At 59.3% G+C, this 18315-nt stretch overlaps 1 protein-coding gene and 1 pseudogene across 1 annotated transcript, besides 5 other annotated features; both read left to right on the top strand.

Annotated features, from left to right (window-relative positions):
* Positions 1–18315: part of a sequence feature (areas not merged during assembly with more than two copies in the genome that could not be assigned to a particular haplotype) that runs on past both edges of the window.
* Tc00.1047053510629.210 (dispersed gene family protein 1 (DGF-1), putative) lies at positions 851–11296 on the top strand (the record flags this gene model as incomplete). The annotated part of the gene is made up of 1 exon (XM_816229.1): positions 851–11296. One exon carries the CDS (start codon positions 851–853, stop codon positions 11294–11296), a length of 10446 nt encoding a protein of 3481 aa, XP_821322.1.
* Positions 5771–5824: a microsatellite.
* Positions 13759–16044, top strand: Tc00.1047053510629.200 (annotated as a pseudogene).
* Positions 16430–16611: a mobile genetic element.
* Positions 16430–18315: part of a mobile genetic element that runs on past the window's edge.
* Positions 16590–16621: a sequence feature (AT_rich).

Genomic DNA, 18315 nt, shown 5'->3' with positions numbered 1-18315 from the left:
GCCGCGGTACTGTTGGGACCGCGTTTGTGCTCTGTCTTGGCAGCAGGAAAATTTGCTTGTCCGTCACACTGTCCGTGTCGCATGTGCTGCGATCCCCAGTGCTGTCCGCACACTTTGTGCTTGCGTGTCCCCTGGTGGCTGTGATATGGATGGGTCCTTCACGCCGTATGCGCTTGACTTCACCATCCGTCACTGTTTGCCTTGCTTGGCCCCTGGCCGCGGCGGCGCACTGAATGTGTTTCTGTGCCATCTTGCACCCGCTGCCCGCTCCTCGCACAGAACGATGATCAATACCTCCCTCGCTGACGGCAGTCTGCGAATTTCCCGGGAAACAGGGACACCACTCCCATCTGCAAACACGGGAAGGACACATGCCGCACGGAGGGAGTTGTTGGCCAATCCCGCTGCTCTCTGCCCTGCTAGGGGAGAGCGAAGGACTGGTCCACCGCCGCCTGTCAGCACTGCTGGCACACCACCGACGCCAGTCTGTATCCACGCCACGACGCGCGGTGGCTGTATGGGGCTGTGTGGGTGGTGGGAGGGTGATGGCGTCACTGAATTTATTGCGTCTGCGCGGCTTTGTGTCGGCGGCTGTACTGTGGTGGGGATTGTGTATGACCGGATGCCTCTGCGTGCCACTGTGTTTGGTTACTGTTGTTGCTGCTGTCTTTTATTTTTTTTTTTTTTTGAGCGTGCAGTTCGAGATACTTTGGCTTGACCAGCACAACTATCGTTTCAAGGTGTTAGGGATTAATTGCAGTATTAGGATTGGTAGTACTGGGATATCGATCTGGCGGAATCGTGTCACTGGATTCGCCATCTGTAGGAAAGGATTTGATAGACAGGAGGAATGGTCGACTGGGCGAGAGCGACACAACGCGACAGCCCTGCTGATACGTGTCTGGGTCGGTGGATGCGGTCTGCTGTGGGTGCGTGTCCGCGCAGCCGGCAACGTGTGCGGCGCAGGGCCATTGCGGCTGTGCGTGTGGCGCTGCTTGTGGCGTTGGTGCTAGCAGCAGCAGCTGCGTGGATGCCCGCGGCGCATGCGGTGGTGTTGCGACTGCGGGGCGGCACGGTGGACAGAGCCATCACGGTGGGCCGCGCTGTGGACACGGTGCTGATGGACGGCGTGTACATCACGAACGGCGTGGCTGTGATGTTCGACGTTGCGGCGATGCTCCCCGGCACGCTGCGCATCGAACTGAGGAACTGCGTGTGCGACGGCGGCGCGCAGATCTACGTGCGGGGCTGCAGCGGCGAGCCGGCGAGTGACCGGAGCCTGGAGGTGAGCGTGAGCGGGCTGTCCGGGAGCTACTGCTCGCTTGTGTTTGTGCACAACCTGCCGGCACACACGAACGTGACGGTCCGTGACTCGACGATTGTGGCGGCGGGGCCGATGCGCTACTCGCAGCTGAGCGGGCTGACGGATGCGGTGGCGTCGCCGCTTGTGCTGCACGCGACGTCGCTGCTGCAGTCGCAGCTGCGTGTGAGCAACACTGTGCTGAGGTCGTTGCAGGCGGGCGGGTCTGCGGTGTACGTTGGCGGCGGCGTGGACCTGCTGTCGAGCGCGGTGGTGCTTGACGGCGTGTCGCTGGAGGCGTTGGGCGGTCCGACCGCGTCCGCGATGCATGTGGCGTCCTCGTCGCGTCTCAGTCTGCGGAGCCACTCGGTGTTCTCCGTGACGAACGTGTCGGTTGTGAGCAGCGGCGGCGGTATTGTGCTTGGAGAGCGCCTCGCGGTGTTTGATTCGGCGCTGCGCTTCGTGGGCGTCGAGGGGGCTGTCGCGTCGTCGCTGGTGCGCTGCGACGGTGGGACGATCGATGCCGGCGGGTGGCTGGACCTGCACGACGTGTGGGCGGTGGGCGAGGCGTCGTCTGTGGCGTCGCTGTCGGATGTGATGCTGAGCGGCGGTACCGTGTCTATTGTGCGCTGCGCTGCCACTGGCGCGACGCTTGTCTCCGGGCCGGCGATCACGAGCGGCGCTGTGTCGGTGCAGTGCAACCGTGCCGGCGGCCGGGTGCTGCAGAGCAGCGGCGACTACCGCATGGCCGGCCTGCCCTCCGTGAGCGTGGTGCCGTGCGACGGCTGTGCGGCTGCGTTGGCGTGCTTTGATGCGCTGACGGCGTCGTTCTCCGACTGCGTGTGCAGCTGCCGTGCCGGCGGTGTGGGCGAGGCGTGCCTGCCGTTCGACGTGCCGTCTGCGAGGACCAGCGGCGGTGGCGATGGCGCGGAGGATTGCGTGAGTGGCGTGACGCTGACGGAGTCGGTGACGGTTGGCGGCGGGCGTGCGACGGCGTGCTTCGACTCGGTGTTGTTCAGCGGGCCGATCACTGTGGCGGTGGACCTGCGCTTGTTGGACGTGTTCGCTGACGCGCTGAACGTGACGCTGCGCCACTGCGTGCTCGTGGGCGGGTCACAGCTGCGGATTGGCGGCCTCAGCGAGAGCACGGCGCGCCTGATGCCGCACGCTTTCGTCAACATGACGAATGTGACGTCGCTGGAGGGCACGATTGTGCTGCATGGCGCGATGCCGCCGCACTCGAGTGTGCTGCTGGCGAACTCAACGCTGCGCGCGACGGTTGGCGGGTCGCAGTACGTGCCGACGACCCGTGGCCACGAGAGCTTCCGGTACGTCCCCGCGCTTGTCCTGGACGGCGTCCGGCTTCTGTCGACGCGGTTTGTCATGACGCGGTCGACGCTGGTGTGTGGCGGGGGCTCGTGCGCTGCGATCCTCGTGGAGCGCGGCCTCGGCGTGAACCTGTCCAGCGTCTTCTACATGGACAACTGCGTTATTAGTTCGCGGACGCACGTGATGTACGCTATTGCGTCGGACCTGCGTGTTGTTAGCGGCTCCGTGTTCTCCATACAGAACAGCTCGTGGATTTTACCGAGCACCGAATATGGCAAAGCCGCGTGTGTGTTCAAGGACGTTGTTGTGGCTGGCGGCAGCGTGCTGCAGATTGTGTCCAGCACTTTCCGTCTCGGCTTCGCCATGCTGATGGCAGCCACGCTGACCGTGACTGACGGCAGCTGGCTGGTGCACCGCAACAACGAGTTCCGCACCGCCTACGTTGTGTACGTGGCCGCCCACTACGGCATGGTGTTCCGCGATCGGAGTGTATGGTCGATACTTGACAACAACCTCACTTATGGCTCGTACTCGACCATCGCAAATATGACAAACAACTGGTTACCACCATCCGACACGCGCCCGACCACCTACGGTATGTGCAACGAGGCAAGGGGCTCTCCTGTGACGAATTACCAAGACGACCTCAATATTGGAGCACCCGTGACGGTGTTGGACTGTGGTGCGTGCACGGTGGACGCCGTGTGCTTTGCAGCGAGGACGAGCAGCATCAGCGGCTGTGAATGCGTGTGCGCTGCTGGCGGCTACGGCGACACGTGTCTGCCAGCTGCGGTTCCGGACGGCCTTGGACCGCTCCCGCTCCCCGACGCGAAGGACACGGAGGTCCGCTGCGTGCACGGTGGCAGCATCAGCTCCGTGGACTATCCTGATCCCGGTGTGCGTGGTCTGTGCCTTGTCAACGTGACCTTCACCGCCGCGATTGTGCTGGACCTGTCACATTTTGACGCGCCACAGCAGACACTCAACATCACGCTGCTGCAGTGCGTCCTCATGGGCCTGTTGATCAGGGGGAGTGGTGCGCGTGTGCACGTGAGCGTGACATCCTCGATACTGGATTTTGGTGCATTGGACTTTAGAGGTGATTTTGGCGTGAGCTCCCAGATACTGGTGGTGGGCAGTACGCTTGTGTCGACGTCGGGCCACGCCATTTCCTTTGTGAAGTTTATTCTCAGTGCGAATATGACGCTGCTGCTACTCGACAACTACATTGAGGCGAATAGGTACGCAGTCTATTTCTTCAATGGTGTTGTTGTTGGTGGCGGGATCATTGTGAAAGGAAATACGCTGAGCGCAACGAAGGACGATGACAGTGTGGAATCATCCGTTTGCGTTAATTCTGTTGGAGTGAAGAACGGCGGCTACTTTGACGTGGAGAACAACACGATGAGCTCGGTCAACGGCGTTATTTTTTTGGGGGATACCACCGTGAGCTCCGCAGGGCTGCTGCGAGTGGCGGACTGCACCTTTGGCGGGAGTGAAGTTTTTGATTCCGCGCTGTTGCATTTGTCTGGCTCGGTGACCCTCGAGGGAGGTGCGCAGTGGCGTGTGGAGGGCAACAGCGTGGGTGAAGCCTCAGTATTAACTATTCCGTATCCCCAGTACAAAATTCAGCTGTCGGGCAGCGGCACCACCGTGGCGCTTGCACACAACCGTCAGGTGGACAATAGTTATCCCTTTGCTGATCTTTCTCCGCTAGACACGATTGTTGAGTTACCCACAAGGTTTGTGGTTGGGTGCAACCTGAAGGGCGATGAGGAGGTGTCGTACGCCGGTGTGTTTCCGGAGGACGTGGTGGTGTTCAGGTGCGGCACATGCAACGACGACGCGGCGTGCTACATGCCCGGGACGGAGTCGGTGGACCGCGGCTCGTGCTCGTGCAGCTGCAAGGACGGATGGCATGGCGCGTCGTGTCTTCCCTTCGAGGTGCCCGACACGGTTGTGCTGCCCGCAGCGGAGAGAGCCGTCGACGGCGACACGAGCTGCGTGGTGGACCAGACGCTGACGGACCTCGCGCTGAACATGTGGAAGACGCACCACTGCTACGTGGGTGTGACATTCAGCGGCGTGGGTGCCGTGCTGACGTTCTCCCTCAACAGCATGCCGCTGCATCTCCCCATCAACATCACGCTCACTGGATGCACATTTCGTAGTGGTGCCGCGCTGCAGTTTGTTGGGGGTGTGGCGGCGGTTGAGTCATCTGGCGTCCTGATCCGCGTGAGCCGGGCGGTGATGCGTTCCTCCACCGTTGCTTTTATACGTGCCCTCCCGCAGCACTGCGACATTGCCGTCACGGAGGTTGACGCGGCGCAGTCCTCCGAGTCTGAACTGCCGGACACTAGGATGAACACGTTGAGCGTCGTGATGCTGAAGGACGTCGTGCTGAGTGCGTCCTCGCTGTTGGTCAGCAACGTCAGGGCGCATGCGACGAAGCGTGATGCGTTCGTTGTGTACTCGACAGGGACGCTGACGCTGGTGGGTGGCAGCTCGCTGTACGCGCGGTACTGCAGCTTTGAGGGATACACACATATGTTCTACTTGTACGGGCTCAGTGTGAGTGACCACTCCGTTATTGCGCTTCTCAACAATACGATGGTCTCCGGGGTAAGCCTGCTGTATCAACAGCAGGGATTCAACGTGTCAGATCACAGCGTGGTGCGCGTGGTGGGGAACAGCGGCTCCGTGCGCTACGCCATCTATAACGATGACATGTGGACTGTTCAGCGGTCAAGCTGGCTGGATTGGCGCGACAACGACGTGGAGGTGGGTGCGATGTTCTACGGCACTGTGTCCGCTTTTGTGAGCATTGACGGCAGCAGCGTGGTGACGCTGACTGGCTGCAAGATGGGCTCGACGGGGTTGTCGGTGTCCCTTTTATCTCGGGCTGACGCCGGCTACCGGTTCGTTGCTGGGTGCCTGACGGTCGCGGGACGGGAGGTGACGACGGCGGCTGAACTGGCGCTGAACGGCATCACCAGCGTGACGACGGTTGCAGTGTGCGGGGAGTGCACGAAGGACGGCGACTGCTTTGCTCCGCTGACGACGGCGGTCATTGACTGCAGGTGCCAGTGCGCTGCTGGAGGGCACGGCGATGTGTGCGTCCCGGCGCCCGTGCCTGCTGGCCCGCCGCCACCGCCACCAACGTCATCGCCGCCGCCACCGCCGCCACCGCCGCCGGTTGGTGAGTGCATCAGCGACATGGTGTACCCCGAGGTTGCGCAGGCGGTGGGCGGCGGGCTGTCGTGGCTGTGCTACCGCAACGTGACGTTCAGCGGGGGCGGCATGAGCCTGACGGTGCTGGTTGGGGCGATGATGGGCGACGTGGCGAATGTCACGTTCGATGGATGCACGTGGAGGGACGGCGCCGTGCTGTTGCTGTTGGGCAACGTGCACGCCGCTGTGGGGGCGCTGAACATAGTCGTCACCGGAAACAGATTTAGTGACGCGCTGCTCAGTCCGGAGGGTGTGTTTCCACCGCACACAAACATCACGATCAGCGGGAACAGTTTTGCGGTCACGAGGCTGTTCCATTGGTCGGGCTTGGAACTTGACTACCCGTCGTGTGTTGCGATGAATGGACTGGCGATAAGCAACGACTCCGCGGTGGTGCTGAGTGGCAATGTGTTTCAGAGCGTGACGACATCGTCAAGTGTCGTAAAATTTGTTGGATCTGCGCTGAGGGTGTCGTGGCACTCCGTGCTTGCGGTGCTGGGCAACACGTTTCATATGGGCGGCGGTGACAGTACGCTGATAAATATTGAAGGGTCTGGCCAATTTTCATCGCTGAAGGTGCTGAACAACTCTGCTGTGGTGATCCGAGGCAACGTTGTGACGAGGCCGGTGAAGTACTTTTTGTTAGTAATTTTGGCGTTACGTGTGGAGTCTCGGTCAGCGGTTGTGTTTCAGGGCAACGACATGCAGAGAAGCTCGGCTGTATTTTTTTCAAGCTACTCTTCCTACATCTACTACAACTCCTGGCTGCAGCTGAGCGGCAACCTCTGCCGTGAATCCCCATCGGATGCCTTCCTCTTTCTGAACCCCACGGTGAATCTCCGCGACTCCACGGTGTCTGTGTCCGGCAACCGATTCATGTTCAGCACGGGCACGCCGACAGTTCTGCGGATACCCAAAAGGTCCCGCGATCTCACAAACGGAGCGATTGTGGCCGCGTGCAACACCGTGAACGACGAGGAGGAAGCGAAATACAGCATACCGTCCGTGTGCAATGCCACCATTCTGACCTGCAGCGGCCCATGCGCCCTCGCGGCGTCGTGCTTCCCTGCGTACACGGCGACGGCCTCGAGTGATGGCTGCGCCTGCAGGTGTGCTGAGGGCGGCCGCGGCGATGCGTGCCTGCCCGTTGCTGTCCCCGAGCCGCCGAGCACTGACGGTGCCGACTTGTGCGTGCGGGACGTTCGTGTGGGTGTGGAGGTGAACGTCGGTTTCGGGACGTCGGTGGCGTGCTACGCTGGCGTGACCTTTGCGGCGGACGTCGTGGTGGACATGGAGTCGATGTCGGGGAGCGTGCGCAACGTGACGCTGGCGAACTGCCTGTTTGTGGACGGAGCGAGCCTGTACGTTGTTGGGTGGCGGTCCGACCCGCCTGCTGGCGAGCGCGCCGATGTGTTGATCAGCGGGCTTGAGTCGCGTTCTGGAGGCGGCGTGCTGGTGGCGAACCGATTTCCGCCGGGCTCGCGCGTCACTGTGGTGGACTCGGTGCTGATTGCGGAGGCGCGTGTTGCGTACCGCGGCGCCTACGACCTTGGCGACGCCTCCGCGTGCCTCGTGGTGCACAGCGTGAATCTGACGGGGAGCGTGTTGACCATTGCGCGCACGCATATGGCGGCGGTGTTTCGCGACGCTGTTGGCGTGCTGTTTGTTGGCGGCGTGGCGCTGTCGTCGCGCGGTGCGCTGTACGTGGACGGGCTGTCGGTGCAGACGGCGCTGGGGCTGTGCGTGTTGGTGGAGGGCGGTGTTGCTGCCAGTGGCGGCTCCGTGGTGGCGTTTGTTGACAGTGACTTCCTGCTGTGCAAGCACGCGGTGTCTGTGCGTGGGGCTGTGAGTGTGTCGGGCTCCGCTGTGGCGCTTGTGCGGAGCGAATTTTTGTCGACGGGGGACTACGCGGTGGCGTTTTATTCGACGGTGAGGCTGGCCGGCGGGTCGATGCTGCTGGCGAAGGGCAACGTGCAAGACGGCGTCTCGAGGGAGATGCTCTACGCCGCTGGCACTGTGACCGCTGCTGGGAGCACGCTGAGCTTTGTGCACAACCGAGCGCTGCTGCCGCGGATGCTGTCGGTGAGCCTGTCGCTTGCGGCTGGGGCGCATTTGAGGGTGGCGTGCAACGACGCTGGTGGACGTGTCCTGTCGACGGCGGAGGAGTACGCAGCGGCTGGATTTGGCGACGCTGGGAGCATCGACGTTGCTGGGTGCGACGACTGCGACAGGAACACACACTGCTACGCGCCCGGGACGGCGTCGGCCAGCATGAGGAACGGTGTGTGCGCGTGCTTGTGCGGCAGCAGCGGGTACGGCGAGGCTTGCGTGCCGGTGGGAGCTCCCGCGCTGCCGCCCGCTGTGGGCACTGCGTCGAGTGTGTTCGTCTGCGAGGGCGTGACGGTGCGGTCGGTGTTCGTTGTGCCTGTCGGCGCGAGCGAGGTGACGCTGCGCCACGTTGTGCTGGACGGCGTGAGCCCGGTGCTCTACGTGCCGTGGATGGCGCGGGACGGCGTGCGGATCGTTGTGCAGAACGTGTCGCTGCTGAACGGTGCCGTGCTGTACGTGATGGGCGGTGGAGCGTTGCGCGGTGCGGTGGCGGCGGGGAGCGACGAGGGCGGGCCGGTGGAGCTGTCCGTGTGCGATGTGGAGGCGCTGAACGGTGCGCTTGTGCTGACCGGCACGTTCCCCGCGGGGTCTGTGCTGACGGTGACGGACTCCCTGCTGGTTGCCGCGAGGCCGACGCCGCTTGTGTATCTTCCCGGCTCGCGGTCCTCGCCGTACGCACCGGTGCTGGTGCTGTCGGGCCTGCGGCTCGTGCGGTCCGTGCTGGTTGTGTCCGGCGTTGCCCTCGTGACCGTGGTGACTGGTGGGCGGACGGTGGTGGTGGACGGCGCCGTGCTGGAGCTTGTCGGTGGCGGTGTCGCGCTGGACGCGGCTGTGCTCGGTGGCGAATATGCGTTGTACGCGAGTGCGCGCGTGGTTGCGTCTGGGGGCGCTGTGCTGCGCGTGTCGGGGAGCCAGGTGTACGCCGCGCATGGGTTGGTGTTCGACAGCGGGGTGGAGGCCAACGCGTCCGCCGTCGTGGTGAACGACAACGCCGGTGCGCTGACCGATGGCGCGCTGCTTGTGCTGCGGGGGTCGGCGTCGTTCGTGTCCGGGTCTTGGCTGTCGGTGCGCGGCAACAGCATCCGCGGCAGGCTTCTGTCTGTGCCGTCGTACCCGCGCAGTGCGGAGCTCGTGCAGAGCACGCTGACGCTCCACGGGAACGCTGGCAGCGGGCCCGTCGTGATGGACGGCACCGTAGCTATTGGGGGCACCGGCCGAAAGTTCGTCGTGGGGTGCCTGACGCTCAACGGGCAGGCGCTGCAGCCGATGGACTACAGGTCCGCCGGCATCATCGGGGAATTCCGCCCCGTGGCGTGTGGCGTGTGCGACGCCGACGTAAGCTGCTTTACTGCTGCGACGAGGGCGATGTCGGGGTCGTGTCGCTGCCGCTGTGCTGAGGGCGGGTACGGGCGCGACTGCCTGCCGGTGTACCTGCCGCGCGTGGACGGGTGCAACCGCACGTCTGGCATGCCGCCGCTGAGCCACACGGCGACGCTGACGGAGACGCGCAGCCTGACTTCAACATGGACGCCGAGCCAGAGCACCGAGCGCTACAGTCCGACGCAGTACGGGCCGACGGAGACCCTGCAGGTGACGGAGACGGTGGCGCTGTCGCCCACGCGGACCCCGACGGCGTCGGTGAGCGGCACGCTGTGGTGGAGCGAGGTGGCGTGCCCGACGCTCGCTGTGACGACGACGGCGGCTGGTGGGAGCCTGACGCAGAACGACATCCGCGGCGGTGGGAGCGCCGTCCCGACGCGGCTGATGGTGGCGCTGCCGTCGCCGTTTCGATGGGCACGTGACCCGCGGCTCGGCACGCACCTGAGCTTCGTGCCGGTGTCGACGGTGCAGCCGCGCGGGTTTGGTGGTCCGTGGGGAGCGATGCTGAGCAACGCGACGTGGGTGCGCAACGCGACGAATCCGTCCACCGTCCTGGAGCTGGCTGTGCCCGTGCACCGCGGTTACTTCATTGCTGCCGACGAGACGATAGTCATTCGCTGCGACGCTGCGGCGGTGTCTGGCGGCTGCAAGGGCGTGCTGCTTGGGTCCTTCACGATCAGGTCTGCCACGCTGCCCGCCGCCTCCAGCGCCCTCTCGGCGATCACCGGCGTCGTTGCGGGTGCGGCGGCTGTTGCTGTGGTGGTGACCGGCGGGCTGGGCTCCGTCTTGGAGATGCAGGCGCTCGGCGTGTTTGCGAGGATGTCATGCGCCTCGGCACAGGAGCGTGCGAGCACCGCTGCGCTGCCGTACTTCCTGTCGGTGTTTGCTGCCCTTGACCCGCTGTGGATGGTGGTGGGCAACGCGCTGCTGGCCGCTGTGTTCGGGTGCGTGCACTGCGGTGTGACGGCGGCCTTCCAGCGGTGGCGCGGCGTGGACGCTGCGAGTGCGTGGGCGGCGATGCGCTTCCCGAGCCTGACGTACGTTGTGGCGCACGCGATGCACCTCGGCATCTTCTTCGGCTCCGTGCTTGCACTGGCGATGCCCGGCGCCCGCGTGCAGCACCGCGTGGTCGGTGTCGTCGGCGTGCTGTACGGTGTGGTGTTCCCTGCTGGTGTGTGCTACTTGATTGCCCGCCACGTGGGCGCGAGCTTTACGAGGTACTGGCAGTTTTCGAGGAAGCCGCTGCACGAGCGCCTGCTGTACCCCGTCGGGTATTGGCACCCCGCGGCGCAGCGGCGGATGTACGGCGGCATGCTGACGAACATGAGGGGCAGCCACGTGTACTGGTGCGTGTTCCAGCTGTCGGTGCTGTGCGTGGTGTGCCTGATTGCGGCTGTGCACCCGCCCGTGGGAGGCTGCCACGTCCAGTACTTCTGCATGGCTGCTGTGCTGCTTGCGTGCGCGGGCGTGGTTGCCTTCACGAACATGATGCGCTCGTCCTTTCTGACGGTGATGCACGCGGCGAGCTTTGTGCTCCTTGCGGCGCTGTGCGTGGTCAGTGCGGCCAACCACCTTGCGCCGAGCGAGGGCGGTGCGAGGGCGTACGCAGCGATCGTGCTGCTGCTGACCACTGTGCTGCTTGCGGTCACTGTGTACAGTACCGTTGTGTGGTACGCGGAGGACCGCCACTGGCAGGAGCTGCGCGAGCCGCGGCGTGGCGGGCTGGAAGCGCTGCTGCGCGATGACGAGGAGAGCGACGAAGAGACGCAGAAGCCCCACGAAATGACGTCATCGTCGTACGCCTCAGTCACCACCGTTGCGTCGTCGTACCGACCACCCGCACCGCTGCAGCCCATGGCCGGTGACACCCGCTCAGACGCACAGAGCCTGCTCGAGTGTGCACCCAGTGCGAGAGGCAAAATTGGTTGTGCTACGCCGGAGAAGTAATGAATTTGTGCTGCTTGACGAAAAAGTTGGCGCAGTTTTACCTCGAGTTGGAAAGTGTCTGCCCAAACAATACCTCCACGTGGCGAGAGTGTACGAGGCTCCTCATGGTTGCGGCATAGAGTGGACGCTTTTGGCAATGTGTTTACTTCTTTATTATTATTATCGGATGCTTGGTTGATTGAGTCGTTTTTTTATTTTATCGATTATCGAAGACAACGGATTATCGAGCTATCACGCCAGCCCGGGGGCGGATGCGTAACGGGTGCGTGTGCGTATGTGTTTTGCGCTTTTCGCTGCAACACCGAATATGGGGACTAGGGTTTCTATTTAGATTTTTACTCATCACTGAGGACGCGCCCGACGACGGTGGGTGTTGTGCGGGCCATAGGATGCATTCAGGAAAGCGTTAGGGAAAACAATCGATGAAGCGCTTCTGTGGCGCGTCACCTCCTGGAAGTTGTGAGTGTGCGTCGCTGGCTGACATGTGGGAGGGCGTGGGGGCCACGGCTGCGCAGCCACCCATCGGATTCCGCCCCGAAAGCGTCATTGATTGTTGGTTTGTTTCTATTTTTTGTGCGGGCGCCTGCACTGACTCTCCCTCCTGTTCCACGATGACTGTGTGGGAGGGCATGCCTGCCGCTCTTTATGCTTCTGATGTTGTGTAGAAAGAGCAACGAGAGAAGGAACGAAGAAGTATGCGGAGTGATGTATGTGTTTGTGGGTTTATATACTGGTGTATTCTTTTGGATCACTCTGGTGGTTCCTTTTCTTTCTTTTTACGTTGTTTTAAATGTGTCTCAGTGTTTGCTTTAGGACGGCCACACACGGGCAGTTTGAGTCGCGGATGTTTTTTTGTGCTTGACGCCATTTCCTGTTAGGTGCTGACGCGGTCACGTTCGTCAAGCATCCACTCTCCACAGCGTGGTGCCTGATATTTTGGAGTCATCTCAGATGTAACGCCGGCACCACCGCCGTGGCAGTCATGGGAGGTAAGATGGAACGTGGGACAGCGAAGGATATTGTGCGGCACATGTGTCTGTTGCATTTGTTCTGTCGTGGTGGCTTCAATGTAGAAGGAGAGGGATGAACATTGCACGATTCCGTGGCTTGGAGGAGTTATTGCGCCTTTTTTAAACATATTTTTGGTATGATCTTTGGTTCCCGCCCGTGTCTGCTCCGATTGCTTCCCCTGAGTGGAGCTGCGCCACGGCCATTATTATTATTATTATTTTGGTTGTTTTCGGGAGGAAAAACACATTGCGAGTGACGAAACCACACGTCATGCATGCGGCGTTCAGGGAGGTACGTATTTGAGGTGGAGTGCACGTATGCGGATGTCATGTGGGACGGAACGGGGGTTGACTGCCGAACCGTCACTCCTTTTCTGGAGAGTGTGCTCCTATTTTTTTTTCTGCCCTTTTGTGTCAGGGCACGGCGGGATTGAGGGCCACCGTCCCACGAAAGTCCTTGCGCACATACACACTCTTATGCCACCGTCGCCTCCCCCGAAGTCGGGTGCAAAACCCAAATTTCAGCTGCTTTTTGCATTGGCGCAATTATTTTCATTTATTATTAACTGACGCCATCCTTTACGGCGTGTCACTTTGATTGGATTGTGTGGGGTCGCTCGCCAAGGCCATGAAACAAGGCAGGCTGAAGAGTTTACTTATTTAAACGTCATCTTGTGCGCACGCATTTTTTTTTCACGTTCTGTTGATGGGCACTCAAACAGCGAGGAATCCGGAACTATGCGTGCGTGGAATTCTTCCTGCCATTTGGACTGCGGGCAGCACCGAGGGGCTGTCACTTTAATCCGGAGAGTTGGCAGGGAAATTCCATGCAGCCAGCTACCGCTGGTGTGTCCTCAAATGTTGTCACTCCATGCGAATAATGTGCTTCAGCGAGTGAGGGGGATGATTGGGTTTGTGTGCACTCTGATTCTGTTTGCTACTTTGTGCGGGCACGCAACACTTGAGGGGTGGCAAAATGGAGCGGGGCGATGCATGGCTGCGTTCCGCCCATCGTTCACTGCACGATGGTGCGGTGCACATTGTGGTGTTGACTCTGCGATGTGACTGCGGTCTCCTGCGTGCCAATGGTGGTGGGTGGAGGAGATTGTTGGCCCGCGGCGGGACGGTGGGATTGTGTTTTCCTTTTTATTCTTTTGTGAAGGTGCACACTCATTACTAGTGTTAGTGATAGGGCAAACAAACAGACAACGTGAATAAAATAAAAGGGCGATAATTTGGCGGTATTGTGGCCGATTGCACGTTGCGTTGCTGCGGGGGCGGTGGGCCTTGACTGTTTTGCCGACAGGCGTTGCAGTGCGGCTGCATGGCGCACCGACCACCGAGCCGTGCGAGTGCCACGCCCAACGCCGTTGGGACAGCGGGAGGAAACAGCCGCGAGTGTACTTTGGAGCCCGCGGCACCTGCTGGCCGCAGTTGGGCGGTGCGAGTGGGATGCTTCACCGCACGGGTGTTGTGATGGCGCCTCGCCGTGGCTCTCGTGATGGCTCCGACGCTGCAGCTCGACATGTGGTGAGGAGTAAAGTGTGGCCGCAGTGGACCATGAGCAGCACCGTAGAGGAAATCCTGCGGGAGGGAAAAAATAGCAGCAGCAACATGAAGCTGAACGATTTCCTTCGGAGCAAATTGAATGGCAGGGGCGTTGTGGCCACCAATCGGAGTGTTTTGCTGAAGGAGTTTTTCAAAGATCCCAAGAAATATGTCCGCTTTAAAGGAGTATTGAAAGAAATACAGGCATCCGATGCTTATGCGAGGATGGAGGGGGCTGTAAAGGGTGAAATAATCTTCGAAAAAGATCGAAGTAAGCTTCGCGATAAGGGTGTCATCAATCTACTTGGGTGGTCAGGAGCTGCTGCAAACGTAAAAAAAACTGTTCATAACTCCACTAAACATACTTTGGATGCAGCTGCCGAGGGGGCGAGGAACCCAACGACGACGGGTGCACCGGAGAAACTGGAGGGATTGTACGAGTCTGTGCACAATGCGAGGTGGAGCCATGTGGTGGAAGTTCCTGGCAGCAAGAAAAAGAAAACGGGGATGGGAATGGAGGTGAAGGAGGGGAAACCGAAAAGTTCATGGACGTACAAGAAAGTTGGTGACACTCTCGAAAAGCGTGACGGTATGCAGAAATCCGGTGAAGCACCTCCCAGGCTGATGGTGCTCACCTCGGACAAGGGATGGCCGTACTCGTGGAATCTGAAGGGGGTGGAATCCACTCGTGACTGCTACGTGAACTGTGAGGTGGAGCGAGTGTGGCAGATCGTGAAGCGCGATCTAACCAAGTGGTTCAGCAACTCTGACTTGACTCTCAATTCTTCACCCGTGCGGCGTCTTTTGATTGGGACGCCCGGGATTGGGAATTCGATGGCTGCCAGCTCGTACCTCCTCTACCAGCTGCTGCACTGCGATATCAAGAAACTCCAAGTGGTTGTTCACTGTTTTGGTGGACGTGATGTGTACGTGTTTGACAAGACCACCAAAACCGTGGCAAGATACGGCGATGAGGACCAATGCATCACGGCCTTGAGAAGTTTAAGGGAGCGTGGGATGAAAGGGTATATTATCTACGGTGTGGCAAAGGAGGGAACGCCGCCACCGAAACATTTTGCGCCTGCTTCTGGATGGGGCATGATTGTGGTGTCCTCCCCAAAGGCAGCCAACTATGATGAGTGGGAGAAGCAATTAAAAGCCAGTCGAATCATCATGAATTGCCCCGACGAGATGGATGTGAAGGCGATGTGTGCGTGGATGAAACGTGATGGGACTCCAGATAAGCAAGTGGAATACTGGAAGATGGTCAAAGAACACATGGAAAAAGTGGGGCCGATTATACGTCACATCTTTGATGCGGATGAACATGGAAAACGCACGAAGGATGTTATGAGGGCCTTGGAATGGATCAATATTGGGGATCGAGGAAAGTACTTTACACATGGAGGAGAGAACGAATGGCATTCCGAGGGTCCGTCCCAAAAACTTCTGAAGGTTGTTCGAGTGAGAGAATATGGCCCAATTGAGGACTTCGCTAATGCACCTATATGTGAGTATCTTGGGGTTTTAACAGTATCTCGCTTGGCAAAGGTGCTGAGTCCGCATGATATTCTTTTCCTCGTATTGGGGATGAAGAATGCTGTTCAATCTGCAGATTTGAAAAAGTATGCTTTGAACGCATTCTTGAATGAGGACTTTTTCACTTCCATGGTGAAGGATCTCAATGAGCTGCCGCCACCATCGCCTTCCAAACCACGGCCCTCGGTGCTAACGTTAAACCCTCATGGTCACCCCACCGAGGCAGCTGCAATAACTGAACTGAGGTTTATTAAAGGCCGGAAAAATTAAAGTATCGGGTGCTGCACATACCGACGATCCCAACCTTTCCGCTGATGGACGGCTTTTTCTTCATGGAGTCAAATCCAATGATGCTGGTTGGGCTGCGGATGGTTACGGCGAGTGCGCATCACACCACCGCCAGCACTGTGAGGCAGTTCACTGAGTGCCTGGCGGCATATTTTAGTGGTTGGGAGGAGTTATCCCAAGAAATGTCGTGGGAGATGATTTATGTGCAGCACGCAGACAGCACGCCGATGGATGGCTGGCAGAGATGTGATGTCGTCAATTCCAATAATGTGAGCGAGGAGGAAAACAAGGGGATTGCGATTTTTTGGAAGCAAAAGGTGCGCCAGTACCAATTGTCAATATCATTCGAAGACTTTAGAGGATAATAGGCTCACCGCAGTGTGGAAGAGCCACCGAAATATGAAAACAAATTGGGGAGGGAAGGGGGCGGTTTTGATTTGTGGTAAAGAAGTATTTTGTGACTTATTTATTTTTTGATAATTTTGTGTGCATGCGGTGCAGGTGCACCAGCCCCAGGCGGCAGCATCGAAGACGAATGCCAAAAATGTCCAACGCTATCGAACATAACAGTGACTGAAGGAAATTAGGGAGGGAGTGGGGTTGTTTGGTTTCTGGTGAAAAATATTGGGTGGGTTTCATATGGCATGTTAGTTGTGTGTGTGTACGAGGCACAATTGGAGAATTGCCCTGGCATGAGAAAACCATTGTGGCTGGTGGTGTTACGGTGTTACTACATTTCTTTTTTTTTAGGAGCTTCTGAAGAGAATGATCGCGGGAGACCTGGCGAACTTAATTGATGTATATGTATCCCGGTAAAACTAATGCTCTTCTTTATGAGACTTTTTCTATCGTATGAATTTTGGGAGGGCCATGACCTTAAAGGGGATTGGGGAGCCGATGGCGGCCGGATAATTTTTTAATTTTTAATTTTATTTTTTTACAGACACACAGCCAGTTTGGTTTAAGGAAACGGCATTGGTTCCCTACACGGCCTCCGAGTGGTGTGATATTGGCGTGCTGTCTCTGGGACATGGTACGCCAACGTGGCGAAGCCCAGGTGCAGATAACGTTCATTAATGGAACCGAGATGTCGGACGAGAAGTTAACTGTGGCCGCATCATCGACAGGCTTATGCCTGATTTTGGGAAACGTCACCAGGCCCTGGGAGGATTCGAGCTTTACAGGACATATTGCGAATCTCCGGGTGTTTCAAGTAACAAATTTTGAGAATCAATTGATCTTGCCCATCGTGGGCGCAGCCCGGGAGTTGGGGCGCGTGGCAAGGACTGATCATTGCTGAAGGGCTTTTTAACACGGACTACGCCCGTGCCGCCGTGGACGTGCAGAATCGAAGCGCTCAGCTTCATTTTTGCAGGTGGAAGAGGCGCATAACGACCTATCGGTGCGCGAAGCTAACATTGCGGTCGCCGGCGGCCTTCCTGCAGAACGAGAATGCGCGCTCGCCGGACGCGAACAGCAGTTGGAGACAGATAATTCCCAAATACAGGAACGAGAGGCACGCGTTAGTGCTAGAGAGGCGCAGCAAGCCGCGTGGGAGGCGGAGACGGCGAGCCGGGAAGAAGCCCCCGCCACTCGGAGAGGCCCGACAGATGGACCTGTCACGCGGCAAAATATGACCGAATACGGCGTTACCAAAAAACCACATTAAAAGCATCGCTTGATGGCTGTGGGCGCGCCGTCAAGCACGGCCCAACGAACTCCGGCGCGAGAGAGACGGCAGGTTATTCCTCCAGACGTCTCAGGGTTATTTCGGGTGACCACATTTCTACCCCTCGATGCCTTTGCCCTCCAGCACTTCTCTTTGGACGATCATTCCGCTACAGGAAAAGAGGGACGAATGTTCCGCGCATTCGACGTCACCACTTGCCTCTCGTGTGTTTGGAATGAGGGCGTCTCCGGAGTCTTTTTAGACCTCCGGGGCGCATACAATTATTGGCGCCAGGCGGAGGACCAGGCCCAACTTGTATTTGACAGTTTGGTTGCGTGGGTGTGTGCGCTGGAAGCGGAGCGGGATCCCACCGATCGCTTTATGAATTTTGGCAGGATCTTACTGCGGGAATTCTGGTTGCAGCTCATGACGGCATCCGACCCAGGCATCCCGCTCTCCAAATCGCGCGCCCGTCATCGCACCCCCGTTCATGAGGCTGACACCTTTGCGAGGGCAATCCAGATTCCCTTGGAACGACGAGGGACGCGAATATCGTTGCGATGCCACTTATTTCATGTTTATGGACGGGACGCGTCTACACGCAACGTCCGAGACGCAACCGGAGGAAGTTACTCGCAGCGCGGACGGCCGTCAAGAAACGGCAGAGGGGCTGCTTGCTGCTTTTTGTGAAAGCGGACGACGGCAGCTCCATCCATTCCACCACCTCCCGCTATTCGGCAAAGACGTCGCACCGTGCCGCAGACACTCCACCCGATGTTTCAAATGGCTCGACGAAATCGTCGAGAAGGGCAATGGAGCTTATCCGCCAACGACGCTCGACTGTGGTACAACGAATTACCGACATCCCCGCTTTGGGCCAGTTATATGAGGAGGGGGAAAGAAGCGGCTCGAGAGATGTGGGCGCCGTCAACGTGGAAGCAGAGAATATCCCTAGCGGGGCACTT

Source organism: Trypanosoma cruzi, genomic scaffold, assembly GCF_000209065.1.
Source record: "Trypanosoma cruzi strain CL Brener 1047053516801 genomic scaffold, whole genome shotgun sequence".
Taxonomy (NCBI): domain Eukaryota; phylum Euglenozoa; class Kinetoplastea; order Trypanosomatida; family Trypanosomatidae; genus Trypanosoma; species Trypanosoma cruzi.
This window is presented reverse-complemented; position numbering and strand designations above follow the sequence as displayed.